At 42.2% G+C, this 16227-nt stretch overlaps 2 protein-coding genes across 3 annotated transcripts; both read right to left on the bottom strand.

Annotated features, from left to right (window-relative positions):
* Positions 1 to 1469: 1469 nt before the first annotated feature.
* Positions 1470 to 3218, bottom strand: ptges (prostaglandin E synthase). The gene is made up of 3 exons (XM_052050958.1): positions 2684 to 3218; positions 2002 to 2084; positions 1470 to 1854 (listed from the first exon to the last, which is right to left on the bottom strand). The coding sequence occupies exons 1-3, from the start codon at positions 2795 to 2797 to the stop codon at positions 1605 to 1607; spliced, it is 447 nt and encodes a 148-aa protein (XP_051906918.1). The 5' UTR covers positions 2798 to 3218; the 3' UTR covers positions 1470 to 1604.
* Positions 3219 to 5090: 1872 nt separating this feature from the next.
* usp20 (ubiquitin specific peptidase 20) lies at positions 5091 to 16167 on the bottom strand. 2 transcript variants are annotated; one of them, XM_052050608.1, is made up of 24 exons: positions 15650 to 16165; positions 15196 to 15249; positions 14996 to 15058; positions 14692 to 14847; positions 14525 to 14621; positions 14281 to 14350; positions 13926 to 14039; positions 13673 to 13751; positions 12891 to 13365; positions 12645 to 12794; positions 12391 to 12503; positions 12008 to 12180; positions 11442 to 11536; positions 11322 to 11355; positions 11186 to 11231; positions 10539 to 10719; positions 10331 to 10457; positions 9987 to 10156; positions 9231 to 9312; positions 8144 to 8252; positions 7960 to 8062; positions 7822 to 7890; positions 7581 to 7749; positions 5091 to 6668 (listed from the first exon to the last, which is right to left on the bottom strand). In XM_052050608.1, the coding sequence occupies exons 1-23, from the start codon at positions 15725 to 15727 to the stop codon at positions 7592 to 7594; spliced, it is 2796 nt and encodes a 931-aa protein (XP_051906568.1). In that variant the 5' UTR covers positions 15728 to 16165; the 3' UTR covers positions 5091 to 6668; positions 7581 to 7591. The 2 variants fall into 2 exon arrangements, 1 of the variants encoding a protein (XP_051906568.1); XR_007959799.1 differs by lacking the exons at positions 5091 to 6668; positions 7581 to 7749; positions 7822 to 7890; positions 7960 to 8062 and having other exon boundaries at positions 8177 to 8252; positions 9987 to 10181; positions 15650 to 16167.
* Positions 16168 to 16227: the final 60 nt, after the last annotated feature.

The following is a 16227-nucleotide window of genomic DNA, read 5'->3' as shown; positions in this document are numbered from 1 at the left end:
TTTCGGCCCAATACGCCTTACAATACATGTTCTTCTTTTTGGGCTAAAAACGACTTCCTATACATGGGGGGGAGCTTAAAACGGCTTACTATACATGGTCGTCTTTTTAGGGTGTAATATTCTTTTGTCTTTGATTGGTATTGGTACATCTGGATAGTTATGTTCCTCTTCTGGTGAACACACACAAATATGGCATTCATGGAATTTCCGAAAAAAATCTCCAAGCGTGTCATCACTTTTGCTCTTTCTCACTTTCTGTTCATCAAACTTTTTTTTCGGTGCACGCTGACAAATATAAAAGTTATGGCCACTCCCCTTTCTTGGATTAAATGGCTGTTCCTCGGAACCTCCCACACACTCCTGTCTCTTTTGTTTGTGAGGAAAACTCCATAATGATTGAGAATTCCAGCTAGGCGATATGAGTCACAGCTTGTTGGAAAATCACTGGGGAGAATTTTTTATTATTTTTATTTTTTTAATTTTTTGGGAGGGGGGAAGGAAGAATATCATAAAACATCCCCTTGAGGCACGGGATGATAAAAAGAGCATTTCAGTATGATGCAGTAATGGCTGTAACTCGCTCCCGCCCTGGCTCAAGGGGCCCTCGGGATATAAAGGCAATTGCATAATGGGTGCAGGAATGCAGTCGCCTGCCAGCCTACTCCTAGTATGAAACCTGAATATGATGGTATGTGAAGTGAATGGTCTGAAAATTTGCAACTTCAAATAGGGACAATGTGAGTCTGTGAGGTATTTTTTGGTGTTTCCTGTAATGTAAAAAAAAAAATTTATTTTTTTTTGACAAGTTGAAATTAATTGCTAAGGTGGCTTTAGCCTTCACACAAAAAAAGCACTACAGAATATTGAAGTCAGGAGTGATTCCAAACAGTTTAAGCTTTTATAGTTAACTTGCACACACAGCAAAAAAACAACAACAACAACAACAAAAACATCACACAAACCTTTTTGTTAAATAATAAATAAATAAAATATTCAAACAGGTTAAATATTCAGTCCATGAGAAGCTTCCTTCAAGTTTTCAAGTACAGACAAAAAGATCAGCGAAAAGAGCACAGCGTGACTCGATTCTTGATGCTGTCACAACACACTTTCACCAGACAAAATAGTTTGTGTGTAAACATCAGGGTGAAAATCCAGGTTTCCCAAACTTTTTTCCCCGGCACAAAAGGCGTCACTTTATGTTTATGAAATAATCACAAACGACAGGTCAATGGAGGTCGATGGAGGACTCTAAATCTTTCGGGTGTTTACGGAAAAAAACGAAAACATCTACTTTCATTCATCACTACTAACATCTATTTTCTTGGTTGAAGATAAAGTTGACCAAAAGTCACTGCTCCATTCTATTCTTTATTCTATAATAGTGGATTATGAAAATACGTGTGGAAGACCCTAAATTGTCTTTGATGTTTATGAAAAGTGGCCTTTTCTGATTTCGTGCAAAAAAACAAAAAAACACCCCCAAATTCTGAGGGTCACTGACGGCAAAACCCCACATTGCCTTTCTACGAGCGAGTCAGTTTGGGAAAGCGTCACCCTCCCCCTTCACTAAACTTCCGATTAAAAAGTCCGACACGCGGCGTCTACGCGTAGCTGGCGACCGCCGCCATGATCTGCAGCGCCATGGACAGGCAGGGCACCTGCGCGGCCACATAGGCCAGCGAGCGGGTGGGCGCCGGCAGTGCCGCCAGGTAAGCCACGCTATGCAGCATGCGGGCCGCCGTGAACACCACGAAGTGGAGGCGCGCCGTCCCCAGGGATGGACCCGTCATGGAGTAGATGGCCCCCAGAAAGAGGAAGGGGAAGATGTTCTCCATGTCGTTGCGGTGAGCTCTGCCGAACAAGAAAACCCATCACGTGGAGTTTGTTTCCGACATAGAAACATGTATGACGGGGAGGAAAACACATTAGCTTGGTGTTGTCATAGTGCTGGGACAATATTTTATCATGACGGTGTTGTGACAGTTTTGTGGGCCGTACCTGCGGCATCTTTCCACGTCGGGATCCAGCCTGTGATACTGCAGTCCTCCGTGTCTCATTGCATCTTCGGGGTTGGCAAAAGCCTTCAAGATAGAACAACACTTATTGTGACACTTCCAGTCTTGACATCACCTAGTCCGGATTGATCAGTCACTCGCTCACCCTTCCATTCATCCAAACATCCTCATGAAGAAATCTTTCCATCCATAGCTTCACTCACTCTGTATCCTTGCATCTATTCCACTAACGTACACTACCTCACACTCATTCACTCTTCCACCACTGCTTCCAAAAACAGTCATCCACTCATTTAATCACTCTTTTGCCACCCAGTCTCAAAAGATTACTCACTTCAACTCGCTCACGGAATCCACTATTCCACAATTCTCAAAACATTCATCCTCTTACTCATTCTCACATGCTAAAACATCCACTCACTCAGTCACCCCTCCATTTTCTCAAAAACGATTCACTCGTGTATATTTCCACGTTCATTCTCAAAACACTCACTTACCCTCTCACTCACGTAACTTTTCATCCTTCTTTCACAAACTATCCACTTACCATTCATGATCAAAACATTCATCCACTCATTCACACCTCCACCGTTCATTCTCACTGTATCTACTCACTCCCTCACTCACACTTCCACCATTGGTTCTCAAAACATTCACTCACTCACCTTCTTGCGTAGCCTCACTTGTCCCGTGATGAAGGCCAGAACGTACATCTTAAGTAGCAGCAGCACGGCGTAGAAAACAAAACAGGAGAAGACGACATTGTTGTTCCTCAACATAACGGCGACGAAAAAAAGTTTGTCTTAATCCGGCGGCTAAGTGGCCCCACTCCAAAACTATCCGAGAAGCACAGAAATAAAACGAGGAGCATATGAGACGCTACGTGCACTAGTAGGTATCCGGCTAGAGGGGGGACCCGATATTTGTAGTCTGCGTTAGCCCCCACCCACTGACTCAAATGATGATGTCCGTCTGAGCTGGAGAGCAAAAGCCTTAATTTGAAGATTCCGCCGTGTGTGAGACACGTGAGATGCCTAAACATGAATCACCGCTACCCTCGGGACACAGCCAATGACGGCGAGGAGGTGCACAACTCAGAAGATTTAAAGTTAGAAGGCACGCATGGCCTTCAAAAAAAAGAGTTGCCTCGGTGTTTCTGTTTTACTATTAAAAAGCACCAGCCACAAGAATGCTAATAAGAGTCATGGCTAGCTAGAGTTTGAAACGAAGAAAAGACAACAACAACAAAAAACGAGCTGCCTCTCTTGGGCTAAAACTATTAGAAATACGTTCATTGATGGCTAATTTCTCTTTAAAGTTTACAAAAAAAATTTTTTTAATTGGACAACCACAGTTGGCGAAGATTGGCGATTTTCTTATTACTTACTCTAAATTAGGTGGGTCAAATCGCCACATTTTAGATATCGTTTCCCTGGAGGAGGTTGGGGGAGGGCATTTTGACTCAAACCACATAAAGAAGTCAAAAATAAGGGTGTATATATTATATAAAATAGCTATTACTATTGCTTTAGTTACTGGAACGAGGGCTTGGGTAAACGTGAACAGTATTTCATTTACTTATTACATATGAGAATTTAAAATGTTGGTCCAGATTTTAGCAAGAATCATAGAAAGTTTGATTTGCTTTCGTGGGCCGCATGAAATGATGTGGCAGGCCAGATATGGCCCCTGGGCCTTGAGTTTGCTCATTTTGCTCAAAATGGTCTTTGATCGGTCCAAAAACACAAACAAAATAGTCTTTAATGTGACGCCAAGTTCTTTGAAGACTACATTTTCTTTGAGGTTTATGAAAATATTTAATTAGCTTCATTGACGGCTAAATTGTCTGTTGTTGAATAAAAACGCCACAAAGTCTTTCATGTTATGTTAAAAATAAATAACTACAAAATTACATCAGTTCACTGAAAGTCTACTGAAACACTTAGTTTGGTTGATGACTCACAATTATCTTATTCTATGGTGTTCAATTACAAGTAATTTTTTAATGTTAAACAAAATTACTTAAAGACCAAAATTCCTCTTTGAGGCTTCCGAATGTCAGGTGTGTCAGAGCCTAAATTGCCTTCGGTGCTTACCAACCCCCCCGCACCCCACCAACAAACCGATTTAAAAAAAAAAAACACGTAAAAGACTCAAAAATGTTTTTGAATTTTAGGTTCTGCAGAAAATTCTTTGATATTGACAAAAAATGGATGTTAGGCATGTTGAAGATGGTTACGTAAATCCAAACATTTTTTGAATACTCAAAAATGTGCAGCAGTTTGTCCCCAATGTGTCAGTGCTGTGATTGACACAAAGGCGAAAGTCAGCCGCGACACTCAGAGCGCATTCACCCCGGCGTACCGTGACTCATGTTGTCAGCAAGTGACTTTCTCCGGAAAGCCCTTTTGTGGTCACGCTGGTAGAATATGATGACTGCGGGCAAAACAGCAGCTTCCGTAGTTCAGATTTGCTTGCAACATGAGCAAAGTTTCCACTACCAGACCAAACTGCAATGTTATTACTCATGAAAGCATCACACAGGTGATAAAAACCGCTGTCTACTTTGCTGGCTAGCTATACTAGATTTCGTCAGTAAGTTTTCAGATAGTACATCACATACCCTGAAAAACATGATGTGTTGGATTCACTCAATCTTATTTTGTCAAGTGGTCGCACAAAATAAAATCATCTGGATCCAGACACATTTTTTAAAAGTATCTGGATCCAGAAGATTTTATCTTACGCAACCACTTGATGAAATACATTTGAGTAAAATACAATTTCAAAATACATTTAAATATTTCTTCAAATAAGTTGAACCAGCAATAGTAGTCTTTGTTATTGTACAAAGTAGAAGAGAGAGATTTGTGCTTTAACAGGCAGTAAATAAGGACCTAAGCCCCCTATATTTTTGGTTGTTCCAGCGGGGGAAATAGCAGTGTCTGTTTGAAGTCCGGTGCGAATTAGCTTCAAGCTGACAACCTAATTTGAGCAACAAATTATAGCAACAAATCTTTCTGTTGGGCAACAAAATTAACTCCAAATAATGACAGCAAAAAGAGAATGACATCATTAAATACCATATTTAATAATTTAAGCAAGTCATTAGTACATCATGTGTACACACATTAAGACATCCTGTTGAAATGAGGCCAACTGTTTTCAAAGCATCGCTAGTACCACGAACACCGTCATCAAATTATTTGGGGGGCCAGGGGGTGATATTTCACGCCATGCTACGTGCTGAAACATGATCAAAATAAAACACACAAGCGGATTTCAAAATGACTACTGCACTGTAAAAGCACATTTTTCAGTTCATGGCACAAACACGACAGCACAATTTACTTCTTATTGATGCCTAGCAGTGTCCCTCCCTCACAATAACGCAATTTTTAAACGAATGCCAGGCAGCGCTGAGACCTGGGAGTGTAATCAAGAGCCAGAAGACGAGGCAGAAACGAATCCTTAAATAAACACCAGTTATAGACGCTGTGCCCATAAGCAGAGAAAATATGTGCCTGTGAATATGATTGTATCCTTGGTTTGTTTGCGTTGCTGCTCCGTGTATGGTAAAGTAGCAGTTGAGGTGGATAAAATTACCGTAGCATCTATGCTAATGTACATTAGCTTGGATCTAACGGTTCACCGAATATGCTAGCATTAAGCGAGCTAATTTTCCTTTGTTCAATATATTTTCTTTTCCTCTGAACAATGCTCTTGCGTTGTGTGTATGTGTTGCTGCTCCATAGGTGTTAAAGGAGCATTTTTTAAGGTTTATAATTACTCTACCGTCTATGCTAATTAACGTGAGTCAGTCTATGCTGGTGTTTTGCATTAAGCTAGCCTAAAAAACACCAACATCTGGTGTTCAAATTTCTCAAATTTTGAAAATATACATGCAATTAAAGTGCAATTTATCATTTGTTATTATTACCTAAATGAGCAGTTTTTGTGTGCGTGTTATGGTTTTGCTCCTGTTGTCAGTAGCCTTTAATATCCTGCCAGAATTTAGCTTGCAACAAAGATTTTCTTCATTTCAGACCTAGCTTTCACGTTAATAAGGAGGAAAACTATTTGGTGGTGCTTTTACTTTGTTGTACCAAGTTAACATACTGAATTAAAAACAAAATATATCAAAAAAATGTTTACTTCTGCATCTAAGTACATCTCAGTGTTCATACAGTTTTTTCTTATGGAGTTAATTAAATCAGTGATTTTAATTTTTTCCACAATTTACATTCGCCACCTCCATTAAGGTGACATGCTCACCCCCATCCCCCAAATATTATTTTGTATCCTACGTGTGCATGCTGGACGCTTTTGTTGTGCGCTTGCGTGACATTCTTGTGGACTCAGACATGTACGGTATTTGACTGATGGTGTTGTGGTAACAGGTTGCCACGCGAGTCAGAAGAAAGCAGCCCGACAACAAGAGGAGGGGAAAAAAAAAATCACTTACATCTCTGGGCGGAATTGCCTGTGGGACTACAGCCATGACAGTGTAAGGTTTGAAAAAAATTAATAATAATTAAAAATAACATTGCGTCCTGCACGTTTACAGTCTACTCACGGCCCTGACCCGTCTTCATCTTTGTCCAGATGCCAAATTCCTCAGCTATGTGGGAGGGAGCCGGACGGCGCTGTCTGGAAAAATCATTGGAAAGAGAACAGCAGCCGACGTTAAGGATGATTAGAGAGGCAGCTGCTTCAAAAGGACAGCGCGGAATTTGCATGCTGACGTCAGCAGCAGAAGATTCCCGTAAACGGTTGCAGACGCTGGCCACAAGGGGATGCTGACTGCTACCGTCAGACACGCTGCCGATACAGTACACCACCGAATGCTTGCAACTTTTGATCTGGTGTTTCGGCGATGCGTGTAAAATGATATTACGCTTATTCAAATTGCAAATTTTATTCTTTAACAGCGGTGCTGACTTAACTCGAGTCACTTCGCAACAAGCAGCAGTTTGGCAGATAAATAAGAAGATGAAACATTTTTCTGAAGAAAATGTCACGATGATGTCACGATCCCCTTTTCCGGTTTTCCCCCCAAGGAAATGACATTTTTTCTGACTGAAATTAACATATTTTCACTCTATGAAATGACTTGTGTTTTGATTCAAATTGTGACATTTTAAAAATATTACATTAAAATTACAACTTTTCCCATTAAATTCAGATTTTTTTCCCCTCAATGAAACTACCCCCTTTTCTGGTAAAAATCAGAAAAATATTTGCAATAACATTTTTTCCCCCCGCTTAAAATCAATACTTTATTCACATGGAATGGCAACTTTTCCACAATCAAATTCTGACTTGAATTGTGCCGTTTGACATTTGTGTTCACATTATGAGATTTATTTGGCTTAGTTGAACATTTTGGTGTTGAAATGTATTTTATATTTGGTTTGTTTGTCCCAGTTTTGCAGTCAAACTTGGAAGTGGCAATGACAAATAAAAACTCCACCAAATGGTGATTATCTCATCTCCTCCTCCAGGCGATGAGCAAAACTTTCTCCGGCGTCTTTGAAATTGTTTGGATGTGTGGATTCCGACCTTTGACGACGTCAGAGTGCTCTGGTTTCGGCTTCGATCTTCCTCTCCCCGTGGAGGCCGTCGGGGTCGACCGGGACCGCCGTCTGCCTCACCGCGATCTCGGGACCGCCGCCATAAATTCCCAACAAATATTGCCACGTCTCCTCAGAAATCTGACCGTAGTCTGCACCTAAGGGGGAGATGCACGCATTCTTAAGTTCAGCTATCTGTTGATTTCCTGTGCGGCGGCTTGAGGCCGAACCTTGCTTGAGCTGAACGTGTCCTCCCTTCATGACGCCAATCTTACTGTTGTCAATGGCACCGGGCGGCTCTGTTCACAAAACGGGATTGCGGCGTGAATAAATTAATAAGGAAGGCTCAATTTTAAACATTTTCTTACCGTTGTCTTTGCCTTTCACAAAACTTTCCCATTCGCGAAACCACTGCATGCTGATGCACAAGATGACACCGGGCGCTTCCTCGGCTTGAAATTCTCTGTTGAGCTGTGGCAAAGCCAGAAGAGCGCCACGATTAGGAATTGTGGCCCCTATTCATACGGAAGCAAAGTTGAAGTGGATTCTTACCTTAATGAAAGTGTCCATTTCTATTTTCCTGCGTTTAACCAGCGCCTCGATCTCCACCTGGCAGATGGCGCACACGTACAGATGGTTGACTGCAGGACCGCCTCCGAAACTGCACAAGAATCAGATGAAAACAACATTAGCACCTTTAGGAGAAAATTATGACTTTTTTTCCCTTCACTATACAACCACTTTTTTTGTTGTTGAAATTATGACTTTTTTTCAGTAAAACCCTCATTCTGTTTCTAATGAAAACGGTTAAACAGTTTTTGAAAAAACAAAATATTTTTGCAATAAATTCATCGCTTTTTGTCTTGAGGAACTTGAAATTTCTATTGCACGAAATTATGTTTTTCTCATAAAAAGTCTGGCATTTTTCTCAATTTTCTAATGTTAAATAAATTATTCATTTTTTTCTAAATTTTCATGAATTCAAGAAAATGTATGTTTTTTTCCTCCCTCCATAAACATAATTACATTGAATAAAAAAGTGGCGATTTACTTGTTTTTCTCAAATAAATGTTTTTTGGGGGGGTGTTAAAGAATTCTCAATATTCTACAACATTATCCATGATGAAATAATCTTTTATTTTTGTAAAAATTATAATTTTTTTCCCCCAAACATAACTTTTTTAATTCTTTACAAAATGACCATTTTTTTCCTGTGAACATGTCTCAATGCAATTACCACACTGGATAAAATGACTTTTTTTTTCATTTTGAAAATTTATTGTTTTAACTGTCCTTGTTTTTATATGTCAGATTTTTACTTTACGGACCGGTACAGCACTTTATATAAAGCGGATATTGTTCTTAAATAAAATTGATTTGAGTAAATAAAAATTAGCCCTCACCACTTTTTGAGAAAAAAAAATCATACATAAAACAAAAAAATGTTTCCCAATAATCTTCTATTATTAAAATTCGTCTCAGAACATTACAACTTTTGATCAGAATAGTACAACTGGAGGTAGTGATGATTCTTGTACGCTTGTGCAAACTGTTTACGTTGCTTAAATGGCAACATGGCCTCACTAAAAAGAACACAACCGATCCCTCCATTTGAACAGCGCGTGTTGAAAAGGCTTACCTGTTGTAAAGGTACTCCCACACATTCTGCGGCACGATAACAACCAGGTCGTCGATGTAGTGGTATTTATTCGGAGGGATGCCTGGTAAAAAGACACAGAGCGAGGAATAGGTCATGAAATATTTTCGTGTGGCATAATCTATAAACAGCTCCTAGTTGTGCATGTGTACAATCATAACCTGCCGATAAATGAATACCTCTCAAAACAGGGTGTTATTTTCTTAAGGCAAGTTTCAGCGGGTGTTGCGGCTGACAGACAACCACAAAGTGTTCTACCAAACATCCTCTTACAAATCTTTTCTTTACCGTACTCGAGTTGCAGAGTGCAGTGTGAGTGAGGGTGCACTACCTAGTGGTGAGTTTGATTCATCACAGTTTCATAAAAGTGTGTTGCAAAAAAAAAAAAGTGTATTTAATTCCCATTAAATCCTGACCTTTCAATAAAATTTTGTTTTCTCGTAAAATTATGCATGTATTTATTTTTAAATACAAGGCTAGTTCAGCAATAAAACTAAAAATTGCAACTCTTTCCCTCGCAAAAATTATGACTATTTTTAGTAGTAAGTAGAACTATTCCTCACAAAAATTAAAGCTACTCTCATCATATTGTGCTGACTTTTTTTCCTCAATAAAAAGACTTCTTTCTTGGAAAATGACCACATTCTTCAATCTAATTGTGACTCCGGTTCTAAACGACGGCAAGTTATTCACCCCACCGACTGAAGCAGCGCCAACAAAGACGGGGCCGCCACGTACCTCCGTGGTGACAAAGGAAGGTGTGATTGGCGATGGGGCCCGGCTCTGCAAAGGTGTTGAACTTGTTGAGCCACTCTCGCGAGATGTAAAACTGCAGCAGGCTGGGCTCCTTGGCGCTGGCCAGCGCCACCACCTTCTGCCGCTCCCTCACAGACTCCTCGCTGCTTTTCCTGCGCCACAGAAATTGCGCCATTGCTTTATGTTCAAAATTCACAATTTGGTTAATTCCCTTTTTTTTGCTATGTGTTCGTTTAACAGTCAAGAAATTTGAATTTCTGCTTTTTCTTCTTGCTGCTAATTACTCTGCATGTCTTGCAGTCGAGCTCCGTCTCAGTCAAGCTTACCTGTAGAAGAGCACGTAAGCTTCTGCATTCTGCACCACCGTCTCATGGACCTCTGTGACATACTGGTCATCAAATTCATACCACTGACCATTGATGACGTTCTGACAGTACGCAATGTAGTGGCCGCCTGTGATGAAAAAAAGGGGATTGATTTTGGATTGCGTAAGCTTTGCACAGAAGCTTCTTATGCACTTTGCTGTTGTCGTACTTCCAGCGGTTCCGTGATGGCAGATGACGGAGAGCAGATCGTACGTGGTAACTTGGGACGGGCTGTCTTTGGCCAGGAAAGGACGCATGTCCAGGCCCTCTAGCGGGAAGGAGACGTGGTTGCTGATCTTGAACGAGTACATGACCTCGTGACGAAAGCGCTTCAGGTGAATGCACAGAATCTGAATGACAGAATGACACGTTGAAATTGCCACCTTGGAACAAAAAAAACAACACAGTGATTGTTTCAGCCCAATCAAGCGATTAACACAAATAAATTGATTTTTGAAAAAAAATGAAGCAACAATTTTCACTTTATTGAATAAACGGTAATAAAATACACCCGTTTGCTGCTACGGCCAGACCTGGCGCCAAGACACTAAACAGGAGGCAGACTGGCTCACAGCTGCTGTACCTGAGCTTGCAACAGCCAACTCTCTCATTTGCTGACTTCCACATTACTCAGTAGGGTAGGACCTCTCTTTTAAAGCCATGCACACTCAAAGTCCCAGATATTTTTGAAAAATATATATATCAAAAACAAAATTTGAATATGGTAATAAAATGATTTGGTTTTCAAAAAGTGCAGATGAATGCTTAAATCACAATATTGGCCTAAAAATATACCATAAACAAATAATACAATACCTCTGGAAGTCGGAGCACTTTGCAATATTTTATACCATTTCTTAACCTGCAAAAATTACAACATAAACACTAAATATTAGGATGGGGGGACCTCAATAAACCAAATGGTGTGCATGTCTTGACTGGACATACTCACTTCTTACATCTCTCACAGCTGTACATGTTGTCTCCTGCAAAACGAAAAGGGACAGCAGACACCGATTCAGGTGAACCTTTTTTCTCAACATGTCAAAGGGTGTGACAACTGGGAGTGAACCTTTGAGTTCATCAGCGGCAAAGAAGGCGGCGAGGCAGTCCTCCAAAGTCACCATGGGCCCCCAGAACCAGCTGGGTATACACGAGACCACGAACCTATTCCAAAAAAACGCCCCTTTATTAACATTATCCAGTCATAACTGAGATACAGTGAACCCCGGCTATATCCTGATTCTAACCTCGACTGGAAGACATGTAGCAGGTCTATATGTCTGTCTATCTAGCAAGCTCTCTTGCTCGCTAGCACTAGCTCTCTAGCTAGCTACCGCTCGCTAGCTCAAGCTAGTGCCAGCTATCTCAAGCTAGCGCTGGAGAGATGGAGAGATGGAGAGATGGAGAGATGGAGAGATGGAGAGATGGAGAGATGGAGAGATGGATAGATGGATAGATGGATAGATGGATAGATGGATAGATGGATAGATGGATAGATAGATAGATAGATAGATAGATAGATAGATAGATAGATAGATAGATAGATAGATAGATAGATAGATAAAATGGATTGAACAAACTCCTCACAACCAACGGGGTTTCATTGTAGTATGATCATGTCTGTATCTGACCAACCGGCGTATGGAATCCATGATGAAGGAGATCCAGCCCTGGGAGCCGTACGTGTCGGGGCACACGTTGGTCTTGACAGGCAGGTTCTGGTGGATGGAGGAATGGAGCTTGGCCAAGTCCTCTTTCCCAGGAATAGGCAAGGACAAGTCTTGGAAAGTCTCCACTGTTGTAGACACCTGCGAGACAATCACACAATTGTGCTGGGTGAATGGAGATTTGGGAAGAACAAGGTGAGATGGAGGGACGATAGTATAGAGCGGTGAGTAACCGTTCCCCATAACGATGAATGGAATGAAAGTGTTCAAACCTCCTGTCCCATGCAGTCCTTTCTGATACTCACAGATGGTGTCCTGAGTCACATGTACAATGCCGGTCAGTGAACTCACCCTGTCGCATGTCAGACACTGGACCAGGCTGAGGATGGAGCCATCAAAAATGTCAGAGATGACGCTGCGATAGTGAGACTGCTTCTTCTTTCTGGAGGTCAGCAGCGGCTGAGCTGGAAGATTTAAAATTTAATTTTAAAAAAAGCTGCTGGCAGTCACTGAGTTATTAATCTCGGCCTTGGGAGCCTATCGTGCCTTTTCACGTGGGTGAACGGGGAATCAGCGGAATCGAAAGAAAGCGCCGGTGTTTGCACCTTTTTTAAATGGGTACAAGGAGCCTGCAGATCGCAGCGGACTGGAGCGAGGTGGGGTGGAAGAAAGCTTGGAATGGAGCTCCTGGAGGTTTCTCACTGGGCTGCAGGGGGTGGAATGCGGGCGTGGCATCGCCAATTCATTGTCTGGCTCTGCCGAAACAGAGAATTGACTTTGATTTTTAAAAAAACTAAACAAAGCAAAACATAAAATCATCCTCCATCAAGCAATTTCCGCAAATTTCTCACGTGAGATGCCGTTTCCTTCTTGTTCTTGATTGTTCTCTTGGTGTTGAGTGTCAGTAACCTCCTCCACAACCTCTTCTTCCTCAGCTCTCTGCGGAACAGTCGTATCCACGTCGGCGTCTTCGTCCATGTCCTGCGAGGGCCCGTGGAGGGGCGAACCGGAGACCCGCCTTTCCTTCAGCCTCTCTTTCTCCGAGATCGCCCCGCCGATGGGGCCGTCCCCAATTGTGTTGACGCCGTCGCGCTCGTCTTGTGCCGGCGTCTCCCCGTCGCCGCAGCCACCGCCCGCCTCACCGCGGTCGCTGTTGGAGCCCGAGTCGCAGGATAGGAAGTCCTCCTCGGCGGGCGAGCGATCACCATCGAGCCTCTCCTCACCGTCGCTGCTTTCGCCGCTGCTGCCAACCGCGCACTCAGAAAGTGGCTCCTTCAGCTCTTCGTGGAGCTGGTCCATCAGACAGCGCAGGAACTCTTGGGTGTCCTTTTGTACAATGGCAATTCATTGCTCATTTAAGACTTCTCAACTGTTATCACGACAATTTTCTCATCACAATGATTTTATTTACAACGCACGGTTCAATTACGACTAAAAGTTTTAAACGGTCACAATTGGGATTGAAGAGGACCTTGCTGCGCTTTTCTACCTCAGGTACTCAAAGCGCTTTACACTGTTACCATTTGTGATGAGAGCCGCCTTCACTTCCATATGGTGGAGCAAGCTAACATGTGACTTTTACGGAAACTTCAAAACAAAATGCATTGGGTGATGTGAAGTGTACATTAGCTACCTGCTGCGCATAACCGCGAAACATGGGGTTCAGCAGCTTGATGCCGTGGGACAGACTGGTCGGGATGACGTAGCTTGGCCTACAAAAGACCAAGAGTCCAATTTTGTATTGTGGCATTGTGTCAACCTAACCTGCTATTTGTGGGCGTTCGGGCTTAACCTCCGATCGATAACGAAAATCACCGTTCTAATTTATTGAGATGCACTTTTATATGACGCCCCTAAATGAATCTCCGTGTTTGATTATTTGTTACCGCTTTTTATGCCACAGCTCTGAGATGAGTTTCTGGTAGCTCTTGCAGAGAGCAGGCTTCTTGTCCGTGCGAACCAGCCCGGCGCAGTCCAAAAAATATCGAGTGAGAGGAGGACTGCTCAGAAACAAAAGGAATTAAGAAAAAAAAAATGTCATGAATAAAATGAAATCCCCACCGTGATTGGCTAAAATTCTGCACATCTTTCGTTCCTTCCATTTTCAATTGGCTATTGTAATTGAACAAAAAAAAAGAGAGCAAATAACAAAATTTTGTATCACTTTGGTTGGTTTTTTTTTGGATTGCCATATGAAAATAGAAAAAACAAATGATAAATGGATTTCTGACAACAACTCACCAGTTGGACAAGGCCTGAAGAGCTGCGTTCATGTAGCAGGAGTTGCCAATGTTTTTCATTCCTGTTAAACCTACAAAACAACACGTGAGTAGCTCATGTTGTTTTGATGATGGCGGATATGAGCATTTATTTGATATCTTACTGGTGCGCTAAATTGTCTGACTAGACAAGACAAAGAGCATACTCGTAGATGGACTTCAAGCTGCAAACCAAGGTTATGGAATAGATGTTCCAAACAGCTTACCTCTGGGTTTAAGCTCATCCTCCTCGGACTCTGAGCCTTCTTCGTCCCCCATGGCGATCGGCACGGCTTTTAACGGGTGACTGAGCGGCAGCGTTTCCTGAGGTTGGTGAACAAAAAGTGGTTTGTGTCATTTCTGCAGATGATGGGTCAAGTTAATAGAGCCACACCTGCTCCAAGGCTGCGCAATGATTGTGGTGGTGGGGGACGGCAGGCACAGGGACAGGCGTCAGTGGGGATCTACGTTCCAGAAAGACTTCCCGCTCGCACACGTAGCACCAGATCCTGAAGGTGGTCAAGTTCACCGTCAGGTTGTGCTTCTTGGTCTGGATGAACGAAAAAGCGTCCATTTCCTTTAGGCCTCTTGCACACAGAGAAGCCACGACATTGACGAATCCGAGGCATAACAAAATACCCGGCATATATACAAGTACGCCTGTGCCCATAACACAGAATCCTAAACTACCACCTTACCTGTGCATGTAGGGTGCTGTGATCTGAGGAGGACTCCCCACAGCCCACATAAGGGCAGTCATTCTAAAGTAAGAGACAGAAACCCCCCCAGCAGGTAATGTTTTTTTTCTTCTTTTTTGTAATGTAAAATACTTGTCTTTTGTATTGGATTCCCTTTTGTCATTCACTCTTGAAAATAGGACGGACATATTAAAAATTACCTCAAGACAGGCCCACAGGTTTGGACCAACAACGCCACATGATTGACACGCTCCCTGTTAGAAGAGACAAAATTAACTCATTAGAGTACATGAATCAGAGTAGGTGCAGCTCCACTCTTGTTCATTAGTCGGAGGTAATAAAGTACAAATACTTTGCTACTGTGCTTAGGCAGATTTTACACTGAGCCTATCTACCTTTCTTAGTTTTTTTTTTTTTACATTTGCACATTTCAAAACAGCTGTAACTGTTCAATCTGATGCAAGAGGCAACATTTCCAGAAGCTCTGTGTGTGTTTAGTTCTTAAATACAGCTTTAGTTAAAGAATGTTCTTCTTTGCACCTATCTGTTTATGAACTTCAATACAGAGTGTGTCACCTCTCCTGTTCACTGAGTTCCATTAAGAGGAAATCATCACCATCAATTAAATGGAGGGGAATGACGACGACGACCCACCTTGGATTTGTGTAAGAGGTCGTCTTTGGTTATCTCCCCGATGGAGTCCAGGTGAGGACAAAGGTCTTGTTCGGTCATTCTTGCAGTTGGTCTTAGAAAAGAAGTCAGATGACAAGCTAACGCTAGCTTTCAATGATGACGAGACATGAACAACGCACGGCCTGTGCGGCCTCAATTGCAGAAAAACGACATGTTGGCCCTCGCAAATGTAAACAAAGAAAATTTATTTTAAAATGATGCTTCCAGGAGTGGAAGGATCGTTCGAGGAAGAAAATCCAAGCACTGATACTAAAACGCCGGGCGCCGCCATTGACAATTATAAGTTCACATTTACCGTGACGTGGGATAACCGTCACGGGGACAATAGCTTCATAATGCCGGTGAACAAACCACCGTGGGCAAGCCGAATGCGGCGACGGGGTTGAGCCGAATGACCAGACAAGAAATTCACCCTTCCAAAACAACTCACTCCCACCCCGCAGCTGTCATCCACTGTACGTCACGTCGCAGCGCTGAGGAAGCAGCTAGCTACGTGACGTCGTCCATGGACACGTGATAAAAAAAATAAAAATAAAAAA

This window comes from Hippocampus zosterae, chromosome 18 (assembly GCF_025434085.1).
Source record: "Hippocampus zosterae strain Florida chromosome 18, ASM2543408v3, whole genome shotgun sequence".
Lineage (NCBI taxonomy): Eukaryota > Metazoa > Chordata > Actinopteri > Syngnathiformes > Syngnathidae > Hippocampus > Hippocampus zosterae.
This window is presented reverse-complemented; position numbering and strand designations above follow the sequence as displayed.

Excerpts from the sequence above, each read along its gene's own strand:
- usp20 (XM_052050608.1), bottom strand. The coding sequence starts at position 15,727 with ATGACCGAACAAGACCTTTGTCCTCACCTGGACTCCATCGGGGAGATA. Across the intron at positions 11,537-12,007 it reads ATCATGGATTCCATACGCCG|GTTCGTGGTCTCGTGTATAC; the intron begins GTTGGTCAGATA and ends TTTTTGGAATAG. Across the intron at positions 9,313-9,986 it reads CTTCCTTTGTCACCACGGAG|GCATCCCTCCGAATAAATAC; the intron begins GTACGTGGCGGC and ends TCTTTTTACCAG.
- ptges (XM_052050958.1), bottom strand. The coding sequence starts at position 2,797 with ATGTTGAGGAACAACAATGTCGTCTTCTCCTGTTTTGTTTTCTACGCC. Across the intron at positions 2,085-2,683 it reads AAGTGAGGCTACGCAAGAAG|GCTTTTGCCAACCCCGAAGA; the intron begins GTGAGTGAGTGA and ends TCTATCTTGAAG. Across the intron at positions 1,855-2,001 it reads GACGTGGAAAGATGCCGCAG|AGCTCACCGCAACGACATGG; the intron begins GTACGGCCCACA and ends CTTGTTCGGCAG.